Below are 15,233 nucleotides of genomic sequence, written 5' to 3'. Positions count from 1 at the left end.
CAAATTGATTAGCTTGTGGAAAAAGTTAATGTTGATATTTACCTCAGAAGGCTGCAAATAGAAAAAAGGCATTACATTTTTCATTTAAATTTTATTTCTGTGATGTTTTTTCGTTTGTTTTTTGAAAGTTGATTTTGCACTAATAAGTTATATAAGCTTTGCAGTGTTAAAGCAAATCAGTGTAGCAAACTGAACAATAATTAACGTTTTATCCATGCACTTTCTCTTGCTACAATGTTTGATTCATTCATTATTGTTGTTTTATTTTCAAATATATTATTAGCCTGTGGAAAAAGTTTATTTTGATATTTACATCAGAAGGCTGCAAATAGAAAATAGGCATTACATTTTTATTTAAATTGTATTAGATATGCCATTGATATTTTTTAATTTTTATTATTATTATTATTTGAAATTCGATTTTGCATGTCACCATAAAGTTATATAGGTCTTGCTTGTTCAATATTCAATGAAAAATTTCTTTGGGTCCCTAATAAAAGGTTAATTTGTTCAACCTTGGCCCGCAGCTTTGTTCAGTTTTAAATTTTGGACCACTTTATATTTGAGTTTGACACCCCTGATTTAAACAGTACGAAAAAAGTAGCACTACACAATGTGTTTTCGGTTCAAATACAAATAAAAATGTTTCCCCTTTTTTGTCCATCCCTGTGCTGCAGAACATCCAGTGTCCAATTGAATGTTTGAGACCAGATTTGCTTGCCGATGCTCAAAGCCCCTCAAAGTAACAACAAAGGGAGGATGAAGAGGTGAGACGCCTTACTGCATTGCTACCACTTCAAGAAGGAAGCCTCCCCTTGCAGTCATTGAAAGAACACATTTCGATCACATCTGTGCCTTAAAGGTGTACCCCTTACCACATTAGTGCTCTGTACACGCCAAACTCCTGTGCCCTTTCATAAATCCAGACAAGACCTACTTTCCTTTTTTATTACAAAGCTGCCACCGCACAGCTGGTGTTTTAATGCATCCAAAAATACCGTACATAGACACACACACACGCCCGATGCAGTCCTGTTGCACCAAGTATTTTATACACATATCACTAAATATTATCATCTTTAAACTCACAAAAAGCTCCATAACATGTGTATCCCTCAGGGTAATGAAAACGAAGCACAATTTCCATTGCATTTAGTTTGTATATTCAAAAGCATTATAGTACAATATGTAAATGCAGTCATTATTTTTGCAATGAAAGGAACAGGATCCCTAAAAGATGGTGTCTTCCTGCAATGAATGTTCAAGCACAACATTTCTAAAAAATATTTTTTAAAAGATAAACTCTGCTCATTTTGAGATGCAATGAAAACCCACTGCCGTGCTGCCATGAGACACCACAGTCTCCCCTCCCCATGTAAAATCTATTCTTTTAGCTACGTGAAAAAAAGCCAAAGTTGACTGACCAAAAGGTAAATGTTCCCCGGTTGTCTGAAAATGTTTCTGAGAGTCACCGTCATTTTGAGGTGAGATGTATTTTAATTACTGACATGTTGCCGTTTTTGTTTTATTTATCCCATTTTGTTCAATGCTATTTCAGGGTTGTACACTTTTTTTTTTAAATGGTTGGTGCCAAACTGAACTACTGTGGATCTTTTTAATAAACAGATAAATCCAACTCCCCCTATCTCATCTTATTATTATAATAAAATATATTTACAAATGCAACATTTTTCAGGAGCTGAAATCAAATATCCAAAGCTACGTTCACACTGTCCAATTCTGATTTTTTTAATCAAATCCGATCTTTCCATGTTGTCAGTCACAATACAAAAAAAATCCGTTGTCTAATGTGAATGCAATCCGACACGCATGCAGACATGATGGCACACGTGCTGCAGTGTTTACAGAAGTAAATTCTAGTAGGTCTCAGTCCTGTGGCAATTTAAATTTTTCTATTAAATCTTTGTGCAAAAAAGTAAAGTTTTCCAGAACCGATTTATTGCGCGTAGAAGATAAAGAAGGAAGAGGTCAAGCATTTTGGCTCTCACATTTTGTGGGACATGGGCTTTCCCCTCCGCTCCAAAGACTGTGTGGGCGACTAGTCTTTGGTTGATTGATTGATTGAAACTTTTATAAGTAGATTGCACAGTTCAGTACATATTCCGTACAATTGACCACTAAATGGTAACACCCGAATAAGTTTTTCAACCTGTTTAAGTCAGGGTCCGCGTTAATCAATTCCTGGTAGACAGCAGTGGTGTAAAATTGACATGAGTTCCTAAAAAATATAATTTTTGCCTATTTTCCACTCATTTGTCAACTATTTGTTTTGTAACCGTCTACTTTGGCAAAGATTTTTGACGCTTGTCTCTTTTGGATGACGTTCTGGTCGGATGAATGGAACCCGATCGTTTAGTATGCAGTCACATGGGCTAAATATCCGATTTAGCCCACGTAGCCCTGGGTCGGGTTTGAAAAATTTTAATTGTAAAATCTGATACAGGTTACATATGGGCAAAGAAATCGGAATTCACCAGTGCAGTGTGAACAATTCCGATTTTTTCACATCCGACCCAGGCCACTTTTGCATGTGGATATACAGTAAATAGAATATTTATACGATACAGACACGCTCTTCAAGCAGACATCAAAGCAAAAATATCCCTTAAAACTGCCAAAGCCAAAATACTTGTCCTCTTCCTTTTCATTTTGCTACACGCAATAATTCGGTTCAGAAAATGTTGAGTTTCATTGCACAAAATCCTTAAAATTGCCACAAATGCACCAGTACTGGGACGTACAAGAGTGCGTATGACGTCATGTTCGCATGTGGGTCAGATTGCATTCACATTAAAAATCACTCTTTTTTTTTGGTAATGTGAACGGCCTCTGAAAAGATTGTATGGACAAAAAAAATGTTTAATTGAACATCTGACTGCAGTGTGAAAGTAGCCTAAGTACACAGAAGGAGTTTGTCTTTTGAACATTGTTCACAAATCTGTTTAAATCTGTGTCAGTGAGAACTTCTTCTTTGCCATAACCCATCCATATCTGAGGTGTGGCATATTAAGATACCAATAAGTCAGCATGATTATTGCACAGGTGTGCCTAAAAGGCCAATCCACCACGGCGCAATGTCGTAAATGTTGCAAGTGTTGAAGAAGAGTGCAACAGTCCTGCAGACCACAAGAATGTCCATCACAGCTAGTGACCGTTGTCATGTCGGGGTCGCATGTTGATGCGTAGATCATTTTCCCAGGATGCAGACGGAACTCCGGAGGCAGTGTGCAGGTAGGAGAATGATTTTTTCCTCATATATCAGGCAAAATACAGAAGAGTGCCGATTGCACTAGAAGCTAAGGAAATAGCTAACGGGAAATCTTAGCATAGAATCAAGAATCAAAGACTATACCTATGTAACTAGTTGCTTAGCGCAAACAAGACAGCCAGACTGAGTGTGGTGAAAAGCAGGAATAAATAGCTCTGATGAGTGCCTGGCAGTAGGTGAGCGTCGCGAACACTAATCAGAGGCAGGTGAAAATAATCAGCACCCATGGCAACTAAGAAACACAAACACAGGGGTGCTGAAAACAGAACTAATGAAGTCAAACTCTGCGATGAGGTGGCGACTTGTCCAGGGTTTACCCCGCCTTCCGCCCGAGTGCAGCTGAGATAGGGATAAGCGGTAGAAAATGGATGGTTGGATCGGAGTCAAACTAAAATTAAACATGATCCAAGCAGCGGATCATGACAACTGTGAATTGAATGTTTATTTCTTTACCATGCACCTTCTCAAAATATGTGTCACAGAGTTTGAAACTACACCCAACTGGCCTAACAACCACAGACCGCCCGTAACCAAACCAACCCAAGACAAGTACATATATCATCTTCACCTCTGGGGTGGTCTGAGACCAGCCACCCAGACAGCTGCTGAAACAATCGGTTTGTATAACCAAATGTATTGCTGCGCACAACATCAGAAACTGTCTTGACATGGCTGCAGTTTCTTGTTTTAATCGACCAAAGTGGGCAAATGGTCATATTCGATGGTGTCTGTCCGCTTTGGAGAGGTGTTTGACATCATGTGGGTGAGTGGTTTGCTGGTGTCAATGTTGTGGACGGAGTAATTCATGGTGGCGGTGGGGTTATGATATCGGCAGATAATGTTATGGATAAGGACACGAGTGCAGTTTTGATGGAATTCTGAATGCACAGAGATACCGTGACGAGGTCCTAAGTCCCATTGCTGTGCCTTTTCCCCACAACAGTCTGTCTTTTTTGCCGTATGGCCCCATGTTACAAGAACCTGTGCACAACTCCTGGAAGCTAAAAAATTGTAGTTATTGCATTGCCAGCATACTCACCGGACTTAAAGCATGTTTGGGATGCTCTGGATGAGGCTAATGGTGTTTTTGATTGATTGAAACTTTTATTAGTAGATTGCACAGTTCAGTACATATTCCTTACAATTGACCACTAAAAGGTAACACTCGAATACGTTTTTCAACTTATTTAAATCAGGGTCCATGTTAATTAATTTATGGTAACACAAGATACTGACTGTCTTTCTGACCTTTTTTTTTTGTATACCTCTCAATTTGTGACCAGAATCCTGCCTCAAAAGTCCCTGCTGTGATGAGAACAAGGTGAAATGTTGAGACTGCAATACAAAGCTGACATACATGTTGTTGTTTTTGTTGATATAAGCTTGGTTTTAGCCAATGTATCCTTTAATATCAGTATGCAGGCCTTTGGTAAAACGTTTGACTTGTGATTTGTTTTTCTACATTCAAAAAATGGTGGTGCTTTAGTCAAAAAAATATATATATTTTGCAGACCATTTCCAAGCCTCTTATGGCTGTCTCTACAGAATGTGTTGTTTTGATGGTGGTCTTATTTATGTGCTGAAACCAAGCCCCTTTGATTGATTAATTGATTTATTGAAACTTTTATTAGTAGATTGCATAGTACAGTACATATTCTGTACAATTGACCACTAAATGGTAACACCCGAATACGTTTTTCAACTTCTTTAAGTCGCGGTCCACGTTAATCAATCAATCAATCAATTTTTGACTGCTCTCCACCCTGTCAGCTATGTTGTAGTTTTTGGCACTTCCATATGAAATCTACTGATTACATTTTTTTTCTTTTTTGAAAAAAAGAATAAATAGTTGCCTAAAATGAGAACTTTTGCTTATTAGGTTTTTGCAGTGTATCATTGTTGGTGGCATTAAAATAGGGGTGTCCATTTTTTAAAAATGTTTGGGTAGAATTTCATTAAACAAAATCATTGTTTTTAACTATTTTACAAAAATAAAGTCAGAGCAGTGTGTCTACAAACTTAAGACATTTTGTTAATCACAGGACTGGCACCCAACGTTAATATAACAGATGCTTTATGCTCAGACTTGGCATCAGTCCTTGAGAGTATCACATCATTTCAAGGAATTGAACTAAAATTACACCTAGATATGGGTGAGAGAACACAACACATAACCATGTTGGACTTTTTAAAGAGCACAGGGTTGTTTAAAAAGATATTAGGGAAACTAGATAGCACTATTGAGCAAATGTGTGTCTGACAGGCTGGTCAGCAACACCGGGGCCCCGCAAGGCACAGTCCTCTCCCCCTTCCCCTTCACCATTTACACCACCGATTTCCACTATTAATCAGAGTCCTGCCACCTTCAGAAGTTTTCTGATGACTCTGCGATAGTGGGGTGTATTGAGGATGGGGATGATGAGGAATACAGGGCACTGGTGGAGGACTTTGTCACATGGTGTGGAAAGAACCACCTCCAGCTCAATGTGACGAAGACCAAGGAGCTGGTTGTGGACCTGGGAAGGAGGAGGAGTGCCCTGTTTCCATCAGGGGGGTCGATGTGGACATGGTTAAGGATTATAAATACCTCGGAGTACACATTGACAACAAGCTGAATGGGTGAAAACAGGCTGAGGCCGTCTACAAGAAGGGACAGAGCCGCCTCTACTTCCTCAGGAGGCTAGGATCCTTCAACGTCTGTACAAAGATGTTGAAGATGTTCTACGAGTCGGTGGTGGCGGGTGCCTTCTTGTACATCGTAGTTTGCTGGGGCAGCGGGCTGAGAGCGAGGGACACATACAGACTGGACAAGTTGGTAGAGAAGGCCAGTAACGTGGTGGGAGTGGAACTGGACTCTCTGGCGGTGGTTTCAGGGAGGAGAAGTCTAGCAAAACTCCTAGCCATTACGGACAACCACTTTCGATGGTTCATTTCTGGGTGCCTTTTGTTCATTCTCGGTGTTCCCAGGGCTCGGGCAGCTCGCTGCGGGACTTCTGGAACTCCATCCTGGGTAGGATTTTTAAACAATTTGGCACTTTTTCCGACTTTTCCTCAATTTTTCCCCCACTTTCGATGGTTCACCTGCCACCCACTACACTCGGACCTTGCGGAGAGAATGAGCACGTTCAGTGGAAGGCTCAGACTCCCAAAATGTAACACGGAACGACACAGGATGTCCTTCATACCGACAGTAATCAGACTGTATAATGCATATGTTCCTTCTTGACTGCACTTAAATGTAGAATATCAATCAATCAATCAATGTTTACTTATATAGCCCTAAATCATTAGTGTCTCAAAGGGCTGCACAAACCACTACGACATCCTCGGTAGGCCCACATAAGGGCAAGGAAAACTCACACCCAGTGGGACGTCGGTGACAATGATGACTATGAGAACCCTGGAGAGGACCACATATGTGGGCAACCCCCCTCTAGGGGACCGAAAGCAATGGCTGTCGAGCGGGCCTAACAAGTTCAATCCATAGTGGATCCAACACACATGCGAGAGTCCAGTCCAAAGCGGATCCAACACAGCAGCGAGAGTCCCGTCCACAGCGGAGCCAGCAGGAAACCATTACAAGCGGAGGCGGATCAGCAGCGCAGTGATGTCCCCAGCCGATACACAGGCGAGCGGTGCATCCTGGGTCCCGACTCTGGACAGCCAGTACTTCATCCATGGCCATCGGACCGGACCCCCTCCACAAGGGAGAAAGGGACATAGGAGAAAAAGAAAAGAAACGGCAGCTCAACTGGTCTAAAAAGGGAGTCTATTTAAAGGCTAGAGCAGGGGTGTCAAACTCAAATACAATGTGGGCCAAAATTTAAAACCGAACAAAGCCGCGGGCCGAGGTTGAACAAATTAACATTTAATAGGGACCCAAACAAGTTTTGCATTGAATATTGAACAAGCAAGGCTTATATAACTTTATAGTGACATGCAAAATCGAGTTTCAAATAATAATAATAATAATAAAATATCAATGGCATATCAAATAAAATTTAAACAAAAATTGAGTGCCTCTTTTCGGTGGTGGGGTTGAGGTGGACGGGGTTTGGTGATAGCGGGGAGTGTATATTGTAGCGTCCCGGAAGAGTTAGTGCTGCAAGGCTTTCTTGGGTATTTGTTCTGATGTGTTTATATTGTGTTACGAAGCGGATGTTCTCCCGAAATGTGTCATTCTTGTTTGGTGTGGGTTCACAGTGTGGCGCATATTTGTAACAGTGTTAAAGTTATTTATACAGCCACCCTCAGTGTGACATGTATGGCTGTTGACCAAGTATGCGTGGCATTCACTTGTGTGTGTGTATAAGCCGCATATATTATTTGACTGGGCCGGCCCGCTGTTTGTGTAGAGGAAAAGCGGACGTGGAGACAGGTTGTAGAGAACGCCAAAGGCAGTGCCTTTAAAGCCCACCCCAAATATTGTTGTCCGGGATGAAATGAGGGAGGGGTACTGAACTTCAGGAGTCTCCCGGGAAAATCGAGAACGTTGGCAAGTAAGAATGTTAGCGGTGAATGCGGTGTTACAGCGGCAGGCCAGCTCTAATGTTAATTTGATATTGCCTTGAGGGCCAAGTGAAATTACACGGCGGGCCAAATTTGGCCCGAGGGCCAGAGTTTGACACCCATGGGCCAGAGTATACAAATTAGTTTTAAGGTGAGACTTAAATGCTTCTACTGAGGTAGCATCTCGAACTTTTACCGGGAGGGCATTCCAGAGTACTGGAGCCCAAATGGAAAACGCTTTATAGCCCGCAGACTTTTTTTGGGCTTTGGGAATCACTAATAAGCCGGAGTGCTTTGAACCCAGATTTCTTGCCGAGACATATGGTACAATACAATCGGCAAGATAGGATAGAGCTAGACCGTGTAGTATTTTATACGTAAGTAGTAAAACCTTAAAGTCACGTCTTAAGTGCAGGTGAGCCAGTATAGGCGTAATATTAGGCTGACCATATGTCCTCTTTTCCCCGGACATGTCCTCTTTTGCGGCGTTGTCGGGCGTGTCTGGGCGGGTTTTTTCAAATGCGTCAAATGTCCGGCATTTTGAATTAGGGTTGCGTATTCTTAACGTTTACTTTAAGAGCGTGCATATCACAACATACAAGATGCTGTCATGGCGACACACCACCCCCCTTTACCGGGCTACCACGCATGCTCGTCACTCCTGTTGCATGCTGGGTAGTGTAGTCATTTTATTACCTCGCTCACAACATCACACAAGCTGTAAATATTGTAGCGGTTGGCTACGGGGTGTTAGCCAATGGCTTTTGTTGGGGGGCGGGGACTTCCGGGGAAGTTAGGGAAGTGACGCTATTGACAAGAAGTGTTGGTTCGAGTTTTGCCGGGAAAAAGAAATAGACTTCTTGGTAAACACTAAGGTGAGTGTAGGACTCCAGAGATTTAAGCGTTAAATATAAAATGTATATATGCCCTGGCACACCATTATTAGCATTTCATGACCCAAGCAAAACCCTTTTTAGGCTGTTGCCCCCGCGACCCGACCTCGGATAAGCGGAAGATGATGGATGGATGGATGGATGGACCCAAGCAAAACCCTTTTTACACTTTTATACTGAAATAAATACACCTATAACTTATTAAATAAAAACATAGGAAATACTACCAGCAGCGGTAAAGTTTAGATCCATGAAGGAAAGAAGAAAGTGAATGAATGTTTATAACTGAATACATTCACATATTTATACACATTTGTTTTCTTTTTTTATTATTTTTTAAAATGAATTAATTAACATTAATGACAACCTTTTTCCAAAACACGATATAGAATGTGAGATACAACAGGATAATGAATACGTTTATCATTGGTTTTCAAAACGCTTACAAAAAAGTGGGACCCCAAAAATGTACTGTGGGACCCCATTTTTATGACTTGATGGGGTCCCTGGGGCTCCATTTTAGAAATCCCCAGCGCCAACACAGCCGTCAACAGAGGAGAAAAAATGCTTTATTTAAATAAATGTATTATTTATAAAACAAGTTCGAGTATCATTGGCAGATTTTCACCTACTCCCGGCCTTGGCGTGCTGCCCGCCTCAGCACGCATATATGTGTCCTCTTTTTGGGATTTCAGAATATGGTCATCCTACGTAATATGATCAAACTTTCTTGTTCTCGTCAAAAGTCTAGCAGCCCTTTTTTGTACTAACTGTAGTCTTTTAATGCTAGACATGGGGAGACCCGAAAATAATACGTTACAGTAATCGAGACGAGACGTAACAAACACATGAATAATGATCTCAGCGTCTTTAGTGGACAGTATATTATTCATATATTATATATATAATATATGTTATATATTATTTATGATTATTATTGTTTATTGTGAGCGAACTGTGGTGCTGAATTTCCCCCGGGGATCAATAAAATACTTTCTATTCCATGGGTGTCAAACTCTGGCCTGCGGGCAAAATTTGGCCCGCCGTGTAATTTAATTTGGGCCTTGAGGCAATATCAAATTAACATTACATATGGCCCGCCGTTATTACACAGCAGCGGTGCCGCTGTAACCAGGGGCTCCGCTAGGGATTTTGGGCCCCATGAAAATAATCTTTACAGGGCCCCCAACACATAATTTCATCGTCATTAGGGGCCTCTCTGGGCCCCCCTCCATCATGGGCACCTAGAATCCGTCTCCTTCACCCCCCCTTTTCGGCGCCCCTGGCTGTAACACCGCACTTTCTCACACCTGCCAATCCTCCCGAAGTTCAGTGCCCCTCCCGAAAATCTCCCGGGGCAAGCAAGCATTCTCCCAATTTTTACCCTGACAACAATATTGAGGGCATGCCTTAAAGGCACTGCCTTTAGCATTCTCTACAACCTGTCGTCACGTCCGCATTTCCTCATTACAAACAGCGGGCAGGCCCACTCGCATAATATATGCGGCTATTACACACACATAAGTGAATGCAACGCATACTAGGTCAACAGCCATACAGGTCACACTGAGGGTGGCCGTATAAACAACTTCAACGCTGTTACAAATATGCGCCACACTGTGAACTCACACCAAACAAGAATGACAAACACATTTCGGGAGAACATCTGCACTGTAACATAACATAAACACAACAGAACAAATACCCAAGAACCCCTTGCAGCACTAACTATTTCGGGACGCTACAATATATTGTCATATTTACCTCAGAAGGCTGCAAATAGAAAAGAGGCATTAAATTTGTATTTAACTTTTATTTGATATGCCATTGATATTTTTTAATTATTATTATTATTATTTGAAACTCGATTTTGCATGTCACTATTAAATTACTGTATATAAGCCTTGCTTGTTCAATGTTCAATGCAAAACCTGTTCGGGTCCCTATCAAAAGGTTAATTTGTTCAACTTAGCCCGCGGCTTTGTTCAGTTTTAAATTTTGGCCCACTCTGTATTAGAGCAGGGGTCGGGAACCTTTTTGGCTGAGAGAGCCAAGAATCCAAATATTTTTAAAATGTATTTCCGTAAGAGCCATATAATATTTTTTTCAACACTGAACACAACTAAAGACGTGCATTTTTAAGTAATACCAACATTTGCAAAGTATAACAGGTCTCCTATTTTTTGTAATAACATTGTTATTCTGGGCTTCACGGTGGCAGAGGGGTTAGTGCATCTGCCTCACAATACGAAGGTCCTGCAGTCCTGGGTTCAAATCCAGCCTCGGGATCTTTCTGTGTGGAGTTTGCATGTTCTCCCCGTGAATGCGTGGGTTCCCTCCGGGTACTCCGGCTTCCTCCCACTTCCAAAACCATGCACCTGGGGATAGGTTGATTGGCAACACTAAATTGGCCCTAGTGTGTGAATGTGAGTGTGAATGTTGTCTGTCTATCTGTGTTGGCCCTGCGATGAGGTGGCGACTTGTCCAGGGTGTACTCTGCCTTCCGCCCGATTGTAGCTGAGATAGGCGCCAACGCCCCCCGCTACCCCGAAAGGGAATAAGCGGTAGAAAATGGATGGATGGATGGCATTGTTATTCTGAAGCTAACTGTGGAGGTGGCGTGGCATGCGGGCCTGCAGCGAAGCGGGGTGTGCCAGGACCGTAGATGGCCTTGTTATCCAATCACCTGTCGCTCTGTTATAAGCAGCAGCCAGGAAGAGAGACGGGGTTGGGGCTGGAGCCAGAGCGCGAGCGAGAAGGAAAGAGAAAAAGACAATTGCTGGAAAGCAACTGAGAGTCTTATTTAAAAATAAAACAATATTTAAACCCTGAAACAGGTTCTCATGTCGGTGCTTGGTGGTCTACAGAGCCCCCAGGATTGCAAGCCCCCAGGATTGCAAGCCCCACATTAACCAATAATAAATAAATAACGTCTTACCATTATGCAACTTCTTCAACAGGTGCAGTAGAAAATGAATGAATGGATTAAAAATGAATGTTTTATATTTTCAACGTTATTTTTAACACTTCGATTGCAAGTGGAATTATTCATTACTTATCGTGTATAGCAATGTCAGCTCGGATTTATCCGAGAGCCAGATGCAGTCATCAAAAGAGCCACATCTGGCTCTAGAGCCATAGGTTCCCTACCCCTGTATTAGAGTTTGACACCCCTGTTCTATTCTATTCTATAAATACAATCATAAGACAATACAGAGGGGGGCGCTAATGCATCAAGATGATGGATGCCAACCGCCGTAAAACAAAGAAGAAGAAGACGAAGAAAAAAGCACGAGCGGACGCTTAAGCTGAAACGGGATCGCTTCTCTAAAGTCAAGTCAGGCATAAACATGGAGAACTTCTGTCTGGACAGTTTTATCCTGAAGCTTCATGATGTGAACGCGGTGAAGTTCGGCGAGTATAAATTGAAGAGCGGCATGATGACGCCTATTTACATCGACTTGAGGGTACTTGTGTCCCACCCGCGCCTGATGAACCAGGTAAACACGTGTCGCTGGACGTCCTAGCAATTGTCTTCTCATTTTCACTTATGACTTTTTATGTCGTGTCCTCGACCACAAAACTATATTCATATGACGTGAGATTAAAATGAACACTTATTGTCGCTGCGGTCGTGTTTGTGTCCAGGAGTACAAACACGTGTCTAAGGAAATCAGAAGTTGCCTCTGATTATGACAAATGTGAAGGTTTTAGCCACAATCTAACCTTTCTAAATGTGGAAATTCATTTTACGCCGAGGGGCTTCGCCTGCGGCCCCTGAACCCTAGCTACCAGGCTTTTTGAGTTTCTAAAGTTGGCAGGTATGTATACAGCCCGCTATAATGTAGAACTAGGTTAGAGTAGAATAGAAAGCTCTATTGACATTGTATTAAATGCTTCATGATTTATGTTTGCCAGTTTTGTTCTGTGCTTTAAGACAAATCAACTCATAAGTAAATACTAAAAACAATATCAATCAATGTTTACTTATATAGGGCTTCACGGTGGCAGAGGGGTTAGTGCGTCTGCCTCACAATACGAAGGTCCTGCAGTCCTGGGTTCAAATCCAGGCTCGGGATCTTTCTGTGTGGAGTTTGCATGTTCTCCCCGTGAATGCGTGGGTTCCCTCCGGGTACTCCGGCTTCCTCCCACTTCCAAAGACATGCACCTGGGGATAGGTTGATTGGCAACACTAAATTGGCCCTAGTGTGTGAATGTGAGTGTGAATGTTGTCTGTCTATCTGTGTAGGCCCTGCGATGAGGTGGCAACTTGTCCAGGGTGTACCCTGCCTTCCGCCCGATTGTAGCTGAGATAGGCGCCAGCGCCCCCGCGACCCCGAAAGGGAATAAGCGGTAGAAAATGGATGGATGGATGGGTTTACTTATATAGGGCTTCACGGTGGCAGAGGGGTTAGTGCGTCTGCCTCACAATACGAAGGTCCTGCAGTCCTGGGTTCAAATCCAGGCTCGGGATCTTTCTGTGTGGAGTTTGCATGTTCTCCCCGTGAATGCGTGGGTTCCCTCCGGGTACTCCGGCTTCCTCCCACTTCCAAAGACATGCACCTGGGGATAGGTTGATTGGCAACACTAAATTGGCCCTAGTGTGTGAATGTTGTCTGTCTATCTGTGTTGGCCCTGCAATGAGGTGGCGACTTGTCCAGGGTGTACCCCGCCTTCCGCCCGATTGTAGCTGAGATAGGCGCCAGCGCCCCCCGCAACCCCAAAAGGGAATAAGCGGTAGAGAATGGATGGATGGATGTTTACTTATATAGCCCTAAATCACTAGTGTCTCAAAGGGATGCACAAACCACTACGACATCCTCGGTATGCCCACATAAGGGCAAGGAAAACTCACACCCAGTGGGACGTAGTTGACAATGATGACCCAGTGGGACGTAGGTGACGATGACTATGAGAACCTTGGAGAGGACGAAAGCAATGGATGTGGAGCGGGTCTAACATGATACTGTGAAAGTTCAATCCATAATGGATCCAACACAGCCGCGAGAGTCCAGTCTAAAGCAGATCCAACACAGCAGCGAGGGTCCCGTTCACAGCGGAGCCAGCAGGAAACCATCCCAAGCGGAGGCGGATCAGCAGCGCAGGGATGTCCCCAGCTGATACAGAGGCAAGCAGTACATGGCCACCGGATCGGACCTGACCCCCTCCACAAGGGAGAGTGGGACAGAGGAGAAAAAGAAAAGAAACGGCAGATCAACTGGTCTAAAAAGGGAGTCTATTTAAAGGCTAGAGTATACAAATGAGTTTTAAGGTGAGACTTAAATGCTTCTACTGAGGTGGCATCTTGAACTGTTACCGGGAGGGCATTCCAGAGTACTGGAGCCCGAAATGAAAACGCTCTATAGCCCGCAGACTTTTTTTGGGCTTTGGGAATCACTAATAAGCCGGAGTCCTTTGAACGCAGATTTCTTGCCGGGACATATGGTACAATACAATCGGCAAGATAGGCTGGAGCTAGACTGTGTAGTATTTTATACGTAAGTAGTAAAACCTTAAAGTGGCATCTTAAGTGCACAGGAAGCTAGTGCAGGTGAGCCAGTATAGGCGTAATATGATCAAACTTTCTTGTTCTTGTCAAAAGTCTAGCAGCCGCATTTTGTACCAACTGTAATCTTTTAATGCTAGACATGGGGAGACCCGAAAATAATACGTCCCAGTAATCGAGGCGAGACGTAACAAACGCATGGATAATGATCTTAGCGTCTTTAGTGGACAGAATGGAGCAAATTTTAGCGATATTACGGAGATGAAAGAAGGCTGTTTAACAATACAATACCATGGCTTAGGGCAGTGGTTCTCAACCTTTTGTCAGTGATGTACCCCTTAATCAGAGCACAGCATTTTTGGTTGAAAAAAAAGAGATAAAGAAGTAAAATAGAGCACTATGTCATCAGTTTCTGATTTATTAAATTGTATAACAGTGCAAAATATTGCTCATTTGTAGTGGTCTTTCTTGAACTATTTGGAAAAAAAAGATATAAAAATAACTAAAAACTTGAAAAATAAACAAGTGATTCATATATACATAAATATTTCTACACATAGAAGTAATCATAAATTTCAAGTGCCCTCTTTGGGAATTGTAATAGAGATTCCATCTGGATTCATGAACTTAATTCTAAACATTTCTTAACAAAAAAATAAATCTTTATAACATCAATATTTATGGCACATGTCCACAAACAAATCCAGCAGTCAACACTGAATATTGCATTGTTGTATTTCTTTTCACAGTTTATGAACTTACATTCATATTTTGTTGAACTATTATTCAATAAATATATTTATAAAGGATTTTTGAATTGTTGCTATTTTTAGAATATTTAAAAAAAAATCTCACGTACCCCTTGGCATACCTTCAAGTAACCCCAGGGGTACACGTACCCCCATTTGAGAACCACTGGCTTAGGGGTGTGGGAAAAAAATCGATTCGAATATGAATCTAATTGTTTACGTTGTGCGATTCAGAATCGACTCTGTTTTTTAAAAATCGATTTTTTAATTTATTTTTAAAATTATTA

At 42.1% G+C, this 15,233-nt stretch overlaps 2 protein-coding genes across 5 annotated transcripts in view; both read left to right on the top strand.

Moving 5' to 3' along the window:
* fn1a (fibronectin 1a) overlaps nucleotides 1-1,636 on the top strand; it is a 101,253-nt gene extending 99,617 nt beyond the window's left edge. The window contains exon 49 of the mRNA XM_061918493.1: nucleotides 678-1,636. Coding sequence (XP_061774477.1) covers nucleotides 678-746 — 69 coding nt within the window. The 3' untranslated portion in view covers nucleotides 747-1,636. The remainder of the gene's footprint in view (nucleotides 1-677) is intronic.
* Nucleotides 1,637-11,962: 10,326 nt separating this feature from the next.
* Nucleotides 11,963-15,233, top strand: part of umps (uridine monophosphate synthetase) — a 34,965-nt gene continuing 31,694 nt past the window's right edge. For all 4 annotated transcript variants that reach the window (XR_009809264.1, XM_061918496.1, XM_061918495.1 and 1 more), the window contains exon 1: nucleotides 11,963-12,191. Coding sequence is in view for 3 of the 4 variants with exons in the window: in XM_061918496.1 (XP_061774480.1) it covers nucleotides 12,042-12,191 (150 nt within the window). In the remaining variant the exon portion in view is untranslated. The remainder of the gene's footprint in view (nucleotides 12,192-15,233) is intronic.

Source organism: Nerophis ophidion, linkage group LG13 (genome assembly GCF_033978795.1).
Source record: "Nerophis ophidion isolate RoL-2023_Sa linkage group LG13, RoL_Noph_v1.0, whole genome shotgun sequence".
In the NCBI taxonomy this organism is placed as follows: Eukaryota; Metazoa; Chordata; class Actinopteri; order Syngnathiformes; family Syngnathidae; genus Nerophis; species Nerophis ophidion.
The sequence above is the reverse complement of the archived record's forward strand: the minus strand, read 5'-3'. Positions and strand labels throughout refer to the sequence as shown.